Source organism: Rhinolophus ferrumequinum, chromosome 8 (genome assembly GCF_004115265.2).
Source record: "Rhinolophus ferrumequinum isolate MPI-CBG mRhiFer1 chromosome 8, mRhiFer1_v1.p, whole genome shotgun sequence".
In the NCBI taxonomy this organism is placed as follows: domain Eukaryota; kingdom Metazoa; phylum Chordata; class Mammalia; order Chiroptera; family Rhinolophidae; genus Rhinolophus; species Rhinolophus ferrumequinum.
The window spans coordinates 44,009,882-44,022,474 of record NC_046291.1 but is presented as its reverse complement, the minus strand read 5'-3'; the positions used below and the strand labels follow the sequence as shown (position 1 = coordinate 44,022,474).

At 34.5% G+C, this 12,593-nt stretch overlaps 1 protein-coding gene across 6 annotated transcripts in view; it reads left to right on the top strand.

Moving 5' to 3' along the window:
- The first annotated feature begins 246 nt into the window (after window positions 1–246).
- DNAJC10 (DnaJ heat shock protein family (Hsp40) member C10) overlaps window positions 247–12,593 on the top strand; it is a 50,104-nt gene continuing 37,757 nt past the window's right edge. Inside the window, exons 1-8 of one of the 6 annotated variants that reach the window (XM_033112619.1) lie at window positions 393–555; window positions 1,216–1,244; window positions 2,092–2,440; window positions 3,832–3,997; window positions 5,794–5,844; window positions 10,814–10,896; window positions 11,123–11,254; window positions 12,022–12,115. In XM_033112619.1, coding sequence (XP_032968510.1) covers window positions 2,237–2,440; window positions 3,832–3,997; window positions 5,794–5,844; window positions 10,814–10,896; window positions 11,123–11,254; window positions 12,022–12,115 — 730 coding nt within the window. In that variant the 5' untranslated portion in view covers window positions 393–555; window positions 1,216–1,244; window positions 2,092–2,236. Of the gene's footprint in view, window positions 351–392; window positions 622–1,215; window positions 1,245–2,091; window positions 2,441–3,831; window positions 3,998–5,793; window positions 5,845–10,813; window positions 10,897–11,122; window positions 11,255–12,021; window positions 12,116–12,593 lie in introns of those variants that run through there. The other 5 variants (XM_033112618.1, XM_033112621.1, XM_033112617.1 and 2 more) reach the window with 5 other exon arrangements.

Sequence of the window (12,593 nt, the reverse complement as noted above, 5' to 3'; positions counted from 1 at the left end):
CAAAATTTCCCCTTTGTGTCCCACGCACCAACCAACCAGAAAAATCCTGTATAGCCCTGCCTTCCCTCTAAGAAGCGAGTCACAGGAAAATCGCAAGCCTAAACCCGCCTTCCGGGTTTTCCCGTCACCATAGCAACGAGAGCAGGAAGGGGCGGGCCTCATCGTTCTGCCTTCCGCCCTGGGCTTATCCCAGTTCCAGAAGTGCAAGGCGTGGACTTTGCTGTTAAAGTATGTCCCTCGGCCCCAGGTTGAAACCGGAGCCGGATTTCGCGGGGACGGCCACGTCAACCTAAACCTACACCATCTTCCCACCCCGCTACACCCGCAAGGCCTGCGGCCGTTTCTCCCAGGTTGTGCCATCCACGCCTTTCCCACAGTGCCCCGCGCCAGACCCCGCCCCGGCTCGCCCTGGAGACCGGCGTGCGAGGACCCGACCGGAGGTGGCCTCACTCCCTGCTGCGGGTGCTGCTCATCCTCCCCTCTTCCCGAGTGCGGCGGCCCGGCGGTCTGAGAGTGCGTGCTTCCCTCCCGCACGCACAGCTTGCGCTCGGCGGGGTAGGGTACACCGCCGGGGATTGAGGATGGGGGAGTAGCTGCAGGAGGCGATCCCGCAACACCGAGGTGGGCTTGGGCCGGGGCTCTAATGGAGCCGGCGACGGCCCTGGGCCCTCCGAAAAGGGAGGGCCGGACTACCATACGCCTGAATTGGCCCTCTTCTCCGCTCGGCGGCTGGTTTACTGTGTCCTGGCTCCCCGTCTTCCTCCCTGTTAACTTGTACCACCCTATCTCGGGCCAGCGGTTCCCCCGTTTCTTGCTCCAGTTTCTCATGTTAGCCTCAGTTGCTCGGGCTTCTTGTTCCCTTTTCCCGCCTGAGACTTCACACACCGGCAGCACTTGACCATTTCTTTCATCCAATGTGTCCACCTTTACCCTCTCCCTGCTTCCCATTCTAGAGCGATGGCTGCAAGAAGGCGTTCGTATTGCCTTTACCTGCAGTGTCTTTCCACCTGCCCGCACATCTCAGCACAGAGCAAGTCAGTCACACCCACGCCGAGAACAACTGCGAGGCAGAGAACACCACTTGTCTCAAAGTGGTGTTTGAGAATATGTTCTCTGTTTTTCCCCAATGATTGTTTTCTAGTCTGGATATTAATATCCATCACTATATTTTACAAAGGTGTTTTGTTTTTTTTGTTTTTTGGTGGCATGAAAAAGAGGGATTAGAAATGAGCCAAAGACCACAGGTAAGGAGAAAAAAAAAATTAGACATTTAGAATTAAATGAAGAAAGCAGAAACAGGATGCTAGAAAGGTTAGATTTTTCAGAGCATTGAGATCTTTGGAAGTATGCAAGTTTAAATGTCATCAGAGAAAGAAGAGCTTATTTTTCCCCTACACAGTTGAGCATGTCTAAATAACTGACTCCGTTTTTCTATTTTTATTTATACAAATGTAAACTTTGCAATAAAATTACACTGTTAACTTGCAGTTATTATTCTGGTAGTCTCTACTTAGATATAATGTAATGAATCACCTGAGAAAACTCGGGAAAAAATGGCCTATGTAAGTTGTCTACTCTAACAATATAAATTCACTGTCATTTTTGGAAGGATTATATGAAAAATAACCTTTGGAACGATGCTGTGCTTCCCTCTAGTCCTTTCAAAGGATATTTCCTGAAGTGAAATCTGATTAAAATGAAAACCGGATAGCCTTAAAGTGTGAAGAAGTAGCCCAAAAGGAAGCGAGCGGTATTACAGAAACGTAATGCTTAAGCTGGGTAGAAAAAGGAAGGAAACCCCTCCCTTGTGTTCTGGTGCTGATCAGAACAAATTGCTTACTTTGTTTTTAAAGTGTTCTAGCTAGCTATAACACAACCATACACTCACTACCTTTTGCTTGCTACCTTGAGTGATTTCCCAAATCTGGATATGGAAGAAGTAAAAGGGGCCCTCAAAAAATAGAGCCTGCAGCACTCACCCTGATTTGATATTTGGTGGAGATTGTACTGCTGACCGTGTTATTTAATAGTGTTATTACTGGATTTCTGATTTTTGAAATGTATTTTAACTACCTGGTTTTCTCTCTTTAGATTAACACTTGGGAGAAAGTTTCGTGATGTTCAAGTCACCATTGGAGTAATGTGGACAGAAGTTCTCAAAGTTGCATATTACATCGGCTGGAACTCGTGGTGTATCTTGATGTTCACTTAAATCAGATCTCGTATAAGAAAAAGAATGGGTGTCTGGTTAAATAAAGATGACTATGTCAGAGACTTGAAAAGGGTCATTCTTTGTTTTCTAATAGTGTCCATGGCCATTTTTGTCGGCACAGATCAGGATTTTTACAGTTTACTTGGCGTATCCAAAACTGCAAGCAGTAGAGAAATTAGACAAGCTTTCAAGAAATTGGCATTGAAGCTTCATCCTGATAAAAACCCGGTAGGTAAAAATTTATTTTTAAACATATCTGATTAATGTATTTTAGTAACTTTTGATATCTGTTTCAGTTATTTTAAAGTTAAGTGCTCAAAATGTTTAAGAACAATCACATCAAAAATCATAATTCAATTTCTGTACTAAAAACAGAAGAGCAAAATGTTCTGGTTTAGAACAGTATGAATGAATGTCAGTACCAAAAATTCAATCCCTCTTAATTTGAAAACTAATTTCCAACAGTTCTGTTACAGATGTTAGTCCCAAAGTAGACAACTACTTCGTGTCTGAAGTAGTTGAAGTAGTTTTCTTAGTAAAGTAATTTGAGATCAAGTATTTGGAACAGGAACAAAAATTATTTCCTTAGATCTTAGAGAGTGGCTTGCTACAAATGGCAGTAATAGCGTGCTAACAATAGCGTGCTTCAGTTTTCACCCATGCACAAGTCTAAGACCAGGGTCAGGAAATATCATAAACTTGAGTGTGGCCAAATGCAGTTACTTCCAATCATAAATATTATGTACACAATAATAAAAATTTTCAAAACTAAATTTTAATTCTTACAGTATTTTTATAATTTATCTAATTTTTTCAGATTGAGATTTGACACTTGTCAAGGAGAAAGATATGGTTATAATTTTCTATTTTCTAGGTAGAATTTTAAAAATAGGATTATTTTATTTTGAATGCATAAAGCTGAGCACTAGAATCAAAATTTTTCTAAGAGTCTTGTTAGTTGATGATCTTTCCCTTAAATCTACATTCTATTGTTTTTAGGGTTTTTATTTTTTCTTTAAATTTTAGAATGTGATTTTTTTAAGTTTCCATATGGAAGATGTAGACCTTGTACAACTAGGTATTATTTAGATGAAAGCATTCTTCAAAAAACGAATTCTTTGAAACAGTAATAAATAAGTATTTCCAATCCAGTTTTGGTTATTAGTATGATACTAGTTCTTATGTAATTACCTGATGGATTGAGGCACACACTTTTTTTAGTTAATATGTTAGTTTTGCCTCAGATAGAAAAATAACATACAAATTTCTTTGTATTTGTTTTAGGGGTAACAATACTTAACAATATAAAGGTTTTCCAATTATTAGTTTTTTTCTCAGTTGTATTTCTTAGAAGGAATGACTTATGTTGTATGACCACATCTGTCAGCCTTTTGTGTCATCAATTCTCATTCCTCTGTTACTTTTCTTAATTTTTTTAAGATTGTAGTTCTTTAAAAATTCTTTTTTATTTCAACCCATGATAACCCACTTCATATGTTACTACTGCTCCTTATCGTGATTCTCCCAGAATATCAGGAATAAATTAAATCTACATATAGGTTCTAAGGAGACTTGATTGTGTATCTGAAACAGATGTTATATCTAATGTTTTTTAATAGAATAACCCAAATGCACATAGTGAATTTTTAAAAATAAATAGAGCATATGAAGTACTCAAAGATGAAGATCTGCGGAAAAAGTATGACAAATACGGAGAAAAGGGACTTGCAGATAATCAAGAAGGAGGCCAGTATGAAAGCTGGAATTATTATCGTTATGATTTTGGTAAGATATGATATTCCTTATGAAATTCTTGTTTTTTATTTGGGTAAATTTAGAAAATTAATTGTGTTTTACCATTTAGCTTATGTAGTTAATATGTGTCACCTTAACTCTTTAACATGGAGTGGAATTCAAAAGGAAAGTCAGGTGGTATGTAGATATTATCTGCACAGATGTGAAGGTGTTTTGGTTATAATCTTGTTAAATACTTTCAAAATTTAATTTTAAAATATTTAATTAAAAAATATTTTCAGTAGAGGTTAAATACTAAAGCCTTTCAATATATTTAGAGCATCATGTTTTCCAAGAAAGGCTAAAATTTAATCCTTTTAAGTTTAATAGCGGTCACTTCAGTAGAAATACCATACTTAATGGTTTATGGTATTGACAGGAATAAGAAATGAGGCAAGAGCAGGAGTAAACTAAACTAAGGGAGGGGTAAAGTAAACACATGTACCTAGGTAAAAGGGAGCATTCAGGTACCACTATTTCTCTTAAGTCATTAATTAACCTTAAATACAAGATAACAACTGAAGTATGCTTTTATATTAGACAAGAAAATATTTTCAATTTATAACTGGAGTTACTTGTTTCTCAAGACTGACTTGCTTTTCAAAGTAGTATTTTCAAGTATATTCGCTATAGCTTGATAGTCTGTATCAGGTGTCAGCAATATACATTTCACAGGTTAAATCTAGCCTGCCATCTGTTTTTTTGTAAAAAAGTTTTGTTGGATACAGGCACACCTTATCTCATTTTATTGCACTTCACAGATAGGGGTTTTTTTTGTTTGGTTGGTTGGGTTTTTTTTTTACAAATTGGAGGCAAAACCTCCACCAGCAAAAAGATCACAACTTGCTGTATTACAATACTGGCTTTATTGCGATGGTCTGAAACCAGACTCACAGTATATCTGAGGTATGCCCATAGAGTTATGTTCATTTATTTACATATTGTCTATGGCTTCTTTCACACTTTAGGAGCTAAGTTAAGTAGTTGTGACAGAAACCATATGTCCCACAATACCTGAAATATTTACTAGCTGGCCTCCACAGAAAAAGTTTGCTGACCCCTGGTCTATGTCTATCATTAATATTATTTGGGTATTTTATATAGTAATGAGAGAGAAATTGTCTCATATTGATTGTCATTATTATGGTAAGTAAAATTTATATTTACTTAATAAGTTTGTCTCTACCTCTGCAAATATTCTAGGATTTGTAGTCATAGAAAATAATTTTGAATAATACAATTTACTAAAAACATAATTGAAAAGTGAATGAGGTTTGTAGTCTAGTCGTGTAATGTACCAGTGCTAGTTTCCTGGTTTGGATATTGTACTGAAACTATATAACATGTCACCATTAGGGGAAACTGGGTAAAAGGTACATGGGAATCTGTACTATTTTTACAACTTCCTGTGTAATTCTATAATTATTTCAAAATAAAAAGGTTTTAAAAAATTATAGAAATTTTCATGGAGATGAAATTATGTGAACATTAGGAACCCCACAAATATACACACCTATGATGGTCCATGTAGAAAATAAAAATCTTTTGATTACTCTTTAAATATATCACCAATGGTTTTATGTACTCTTAGTTTTATTCTTTGTTGCATATTTTTCAACTATGAGATTTAGTATAGTAATCTGATTTTTGATGATTAAAACAAGTGAGTAACTTATTTTTAGGTAAATTATTTTTATGATAAAAATAATTTTTATGATTATTTTTATGTTAATTTATTTTTATGATAAAGTTTTAATTTTATAATTTTCACATACTTTTAAAATTAGGTATTTATGATGATGATCCTGAAATCATAACATTGGATAGAAGAGAATTTGGTAAGTCTGTGGACATACAATTTTCCAATACTAATCCGATACCAATCTCTTACATAAAACACTTGAGGACAGATGTATTTAAAATTTAGAAATTTTTTGGATTTTTGCAAAGTTATATGGTATATATTATATATTAAATAATGTTCTACAACCATAATTAAGATTTTCCAGTTTCTTTTATCATTATCAACTTTCCTTCCATTGTCTTAATGAGCTTTTATGATTCTCCTGACCACAATTATTCCTCACATTTTGTAGATGAGGAAATTAAATCTTGGAAGGGCTAAGCAACATCCTCAGCATTCTATGCATGTGTGTTTGTGTATGACTGACAAGTTTGAAATTATAATGAACCAATATTTATTCTTTTTTCTATATATTTTCCACATTATTAAAAAATTTTTACATTTAAGAGTATGTTAAATGAAAAAAGCCTAATACAAATTGTATATGCAGTATAATACAAACTGTGCAAAAGGAATACAAATATATGCATAGAGGATAAAAGCTGGATGAGAAGAAAATAAAAATATCAGCACTGACAGAAAATAAAGTTCTTAGCACAGTGTGGGGCAGTGTAATATTTAAAACATTAGTATTTCTGCAGCAAGATATATAAGTATACATACTAAATTAAAGCAGTTATAATTATACATAGCCCCATATCAGTTTAGGCTAGGTTTACATGCCAGGTTAGCTGGCTGCAAACTTAAAAAATTTCTTCCAGTCTCAGAATTTTTGGATTTTAGAGTTTTAGATAAATATGTGGTTATTTTGGAAGTAAATTTTACCTGTGATTTGTATGAAATTGGATATAAAATACAGTTCTGCATTTCCCACTGCATTCTAGAAAACTTTAAATATTGGATTAGATTCTTACACTTTCAAACTTTGTATAATAAAATTGATTTATTCTTCCTTTTCTACTTCAAACCAATATATTTTACCGCAGATCTAATTTCAGTTTTATTTTGCTCCATTACAATTTCATTTAATTTAGAAAACTAAAATAGCATAGTAGCTACAAAACTTATATATATATATAACTTATCATATATTATCTTTATAAAAGATGTATTACAGTCACTTGATTTTACAGTTCCTCCTAAGCAAGAATTACATTTTATTCTTATTTTCTTTATGTTGGTGAGCTCAGGCCTACAAGTAGCTATTTAGTACATTACTTTGTTAAAAGTCTTGTATGTGAACACTTGAATAAGTTCTAAGGCAAATGAATCGAAAACGTATCTTCCCTACAAAGGAAGTGGAAGAAAATTGAATTCATTTTTATTGTGGGTACCCAGAACTGATATCCTAGTCACAAGCTGGCAGAGTCATGACTTTTCTGCATGTAGTTATATGAACCTATTGCTTTTCTTGTAGTTATTATTGTCTCTCATCTCCTAGGTTGTCAGTGTTTTGTGGTCCAATGGGGCAGAAAACTTTAGAATTAGAGATGGAATTGGAGGAACTGAACAAAACTTGCAAGCTCACTAACAAATAAGTTCACCCAGAATGAAAGACTTTCCTGATGGTTATATTACACATAGATTCACTTTTTCCGATATGTCACTTTAAAGAAGACGTTAAGAACTGTTAATAGTTCATATAGGACCCCAAAATAATAGTCAAAAATAAAATACAGCCACAAACCCTTAGAGATAATTTTTCAGACATAATTAATACTGATAAGCTCAATGCAAAGCTGCCCTCCTTCCATTAGATCTCTAATGCTAGGCTATGTATTATGAGGCTAAGACAAGGTGATCCTGAAGTTTTAGTTAAAGAAACCAAGGGAAGATAGCAAGCATGGATAGTAGTATTATGTTGTACTTACGTAAACGTCACATTAGCCTACTTTGTGTTTGTGGGTCTCTTTCCATTACCAATTGTTTCTATTGGTTTGAGTTGCTTAGTCTTGTCTCTTGTATAACTAATTATGTAAATAACGGTGGAGTTAAAGTCACGTATGTTCTCTTCCTCCAGAGAGGACTTGCGCTTTCTTCTGGCTAGGGTCACTAACAATCTCAGATCAGCTTTGCCAAACAGATTGAAATGATTCAAAAGCTGAGCTTTGGACTTTGAGAGGACTGGTCACTTTCCAGTTCATCCTTATTTACAGGACGCTTCCTTATATGTACCCTGAATTCCACTTTTCTCCCTCTAGCTTGAATTTCTTGAAAGCTTTGCTCAGTTTCTTACCTATGAACTACCTCTTCTAGAGGTGACAAACGTTGGCCCTCTGATTTCCATCTCCACCCACACCTTGGCCCCCTAATTCTTCACTGCATTGGTAACTCGGATGCTTTCAACAGAAAATCTGTTGAAAATGAAATCCGTTGAACAAAATGTGTATTTTATTCAGTTCTGTAGTTGTAGTGGGAGAGTTAGTGCAAATTATATAGTTCACTTTTATCAGGAGTGCTACTCTAGAATGTTCAACTACAGTATAGAAGAGAAAATGTGATTAATAAACTCCACTTTGAAAGCTTTAGAAATGTTCTCATTGAACTTCCGGTCAAGATGGCATAGTAGATAAACACTGTGCTCCCCTCCCGTGACCATATCAAAATTACAATTAAATTATAGAACAACCACCCTTGAGAACCACCTGAAGACTAACTGAACAGATCTCCTGTAACTAAGGATATAAAGAAAAAGCCACATTGGCTGGTAGGAGAGGTGGAGATGCAAAACAGGCTAGTCCCACACCCACATGTGGCAGTTAAGAATCAGGAGGGACATTTCAGCTTCAGAGGTCTCCATTGAGGAGTGAGGGGTTCCAGCCCACACTGGGCTCCCCAGCCCAGGGTTGGCAGTTACAAAATAGAGGGATGTAAAGTACAGCTTAGGGAAGACAGTCAATAACATTGTAATAGCTACATATGTTGTCAGGTCAGTGTGAGACTTATCTGACAGATCACTTTGTAAGGCATATAAACGTCTAACCACTGTGTTGTACACCTGAAACTAATATGTTGGACATCAATTGTACTTGAAAAATTTTTTTTAATTTTTTTAATGTTCTCATACTTCCCATTAGACATGGTGCATATTATTTTTATATGTCAGAAAAGTATATGCATATTTGTACGCATATATATATACACATATATATATACACACGTATATAGAAATATATAATCAGTCATTATAAACCAGTTCTAGATAGTATCTGCAAAACAGAACATCTCGCACCTACACTAATCATTCTGAATAGTACCCACATAATACAGGCATCCTTTTGAAGACAAGCTCAAGAAGTTAAAGAGGAACTCAAAGCACCTCTGCCATTTTTTAAAAAGCTATTAGCTATAGTTCCATAGATTTAACAGACATCAGCTGTAGTTGTATAGTTTAGAGGCAAAATTTGCATTTTGAAATATATTGTGTTCTGGGTTACTGAATATGTAAAAATATCCCATCGAACTTTGATAATACAGTATTAAAAACATTTTTAACCTTATTCAACAACAGTGGGAACTGGGCAAATATGTTAGAACTGCTGTATGAAAACAAAGTACCAAGATAGACATTTGTACTGCAGATAAGGTTTTATGGTGAATTTAGATGCCATTCAGATTTGTTGTGCATCGTATTTTTATTTATGACTTACAAACAGTAATACTTGTCTAATTATTGCTCTTTCTATATGTAAATAACCACCTCATTACTTGTTTATAGGTAATGAAATAGTCCATTTCTATTAAAGTTTGCACTGAGTCTATTAAGATTTTACCTAAATTAGTACCAGTTGGTGGACTAAGTCAACATGGCAATCAGTTTTACCAACTAGATAGAGTGATCTGTTTGTCAGACTTTCTAAACGCTGCCAAAAAACAGCTGATAAAATCCTAAATTACACACTTCGTCTGTAATGTATGGTTAACTGTTCCTCCCGTAGATTTGTGTGTAATTGAAATGTAGATGAACATTAAGCCCTGCATATGTTACTGATTAATCTGAATCAGTTACACATATTTAGAATAGTATGTGTGTTTTGACGTCTTAATGTAATTTACTCATATAACTTATGAAATTTTTTTTTAAAAATTGATGTGATTTTCGTATGGAATTATATGGAAACCCTTTAACCAAAAGCAAATTGTCTTCATTTTTTTACCTTACATGTTAGAGCACATATAGTGTTAAGGTTTTTAAATGAATAAATTTCATGGATTTATATTAGGTCATCCTATAGAGATTATAATGTATTGTTGACTGGACGTTATGTGCTATTCAGATCTATTATTTTAGTAGATATGTATTTATGTTTTGACTGGTTAAAAAAACCTTGATCTAATACTTTTCAAATAACACAGTTTTCCAAGTCAAATATCTTACGGGCAAATATTAAATTTAATCCTCAGAGTCCTTATTATATCATGTAATTCTCTTATTTCATTCTTTCAGAACTTGAAGTAGCTGTCAGAATTGATTGACCACATTTAACCTATACTCTGTAGAAGAGCTTAAATCTCAGTGTCTCTCTCTCTCTCTCTCTCTCTCTACACCCTTCCCCTTTTCCCCCTCCTCCACCTCCCTTTCATTTCTCTCATCCACACAATATCTCTCTCTCTCTCTCTCTCTTTCACTCTCTCTTTCCACCCTTCCTCCTTTCCCCCTCCTCCGCCTCCCTTTCATTTCTCTCATCCACACAAACTTACATGAGGTTTGACTTGCTTCCTTTTTACAAGCTTCATGGTGACATATATCAAGCAGTTCAAGGCTGCTTCTTATTCAAGTATGAGTTTAGAAGAGTTTTTTTTAAGATACTAATTAGTTTGACAGTTGAAATAATGTTTTCTTCTTATAGAAAAACTGTACAGAAAATGATAAAGGCAGTATGAAAGATGTATGACTAACAGTATTTTTTTCATTCTGACCTCAACAGAAATTTTTTAACTAAAATATGCAAAAATCTTTTAGTAAATCATTTTGAGTTGTTTCCATTTTTATGTACTTTTAGATGCTGCTGTTAATTCTGGAGAACTGTGGTTTGTGAACTTTTACTCTCCAGGATGCTCACACTGCCATGACTTAGCTCCCACGGTATGTATGTTTCACATCCTGATTAATCAGTTATTTGAGTTATTTGAGTTTGTTTGAACATACTAGAATTTTTTCTATTAATAGTAATTATAACTACCACAAATACATAATTTCACATATGGTTTTATTTGCTAAAAATATCCTCTTTTAAGAATATATAGCATGAAGAGTGTTCAAGGGAAGAAAAATGATCTTATCAGAGAAATACTTGTGTTTTTCCTCATAGTGGAGAGACTTTGCTAAAGAAGTGGATGGATTACTTCGAATTGGAGCCGTTAACTGTGGTGATGATAGAATGCTTTGCCGAATGAAAGGCGTCAATAGTTATCCCAGCCTCTTCATTTTTAGGTCTGGAATGGTAAGGGATCAAGTTAGCATTTTTTAAGCTTATGGAACTTTATAACGAGGAAAATACTAAAGAAAACAATATGTGAATTTGTAGGATATTTCGATTCTTAAATCTTATTTTAGGTGCTATCTAATTAGGCTCTAGTCATAATAAACATTTTGGATTATATTATGAATACATAATGATGCTATTACAGTTGACCCTTGAATAATAACGTATGGGTTAGAGGTGCCAACTCCCTGTACAATTGAAAAAAACATGTCTTAAGTAGGCCCTCTACATACATGGATTCCCAACCTCCAGTTGGTCCTTCAACAACGTGGGTTTGAACTGCAGGCAGTTGAAAAAAATCCCAGTGTAAGTGGGCCAGCACAGTTCAAACCCACATTGTTAAAGGATCTATACTGTGCTTTATTTCAAAATTAAATGTTTGTCAATTTCAGTTTCTGTCTTAATGTAACTAATATGCATATTCTGCTTTATAGTTTATGAAGTATTTTACAGGTATTGTTTCATTGAATATAAAGTTCTGATATCTCCTTTCCAGTTTTAAGTGATAAAACTGAAACTAAAATTATTATAAATAGTATGTCTTCCATGAAATCTATACAATCCAGAGTCTCAGCATATCATTTGGAAATACACTGTACATTTGAGACACCATTCTTATTGTATTAGTGAAAATAATGTAGTATCAAAATTATTTGTTATTATTTCTAGTGGATTTTAAAAAGAAAAAGTAAAAGATGTTTCTCTCTTTATAAAAAAAAAAATAGGCTGCAGTGAAATACCATGGTGACAGATCAAAGGAAAGTTTAGTGAGTTTCGCCATGCAGCATGTTAGAAGTACAGTGACAGAATTATGGACAGGTAATTTTATTTTCTTAATTTGCTTGATTTTCAAGGATACTGTGAAATTGGTATTTTAAATTTTTCAGTGGCAGTATTAATATTTTGATCATAGTAAAGTATTTTTCCCATGCTGCTTAGGAGGTAATTGTGCCATTTGTTCTGACCTCTACTAAACAGCAGGCATTTAACAAATGAATTATATGTGTAAAGAAACTAAAACAATTAAGATGTGGGGAATGGATATGAGATAGGACTAGATGAAAAAACAACTTTCAAAGTACAACTAAATGTTTAGTAAACCAAGTGCTTTATTGCTTTAATACGTACACTATATCAGGGAGTAAATTCATGCCTATCTTGTTTAATTTTGAAGTTTAAAAATGCTAATCATAGGCTTTTAATTCATCAAGTGACTCTAGATGGGTTATTTAACTACTTTATACTACCCATTAAATGATAGTATTCACATCAAAGTGATGCTGCTGTCATTTATTGA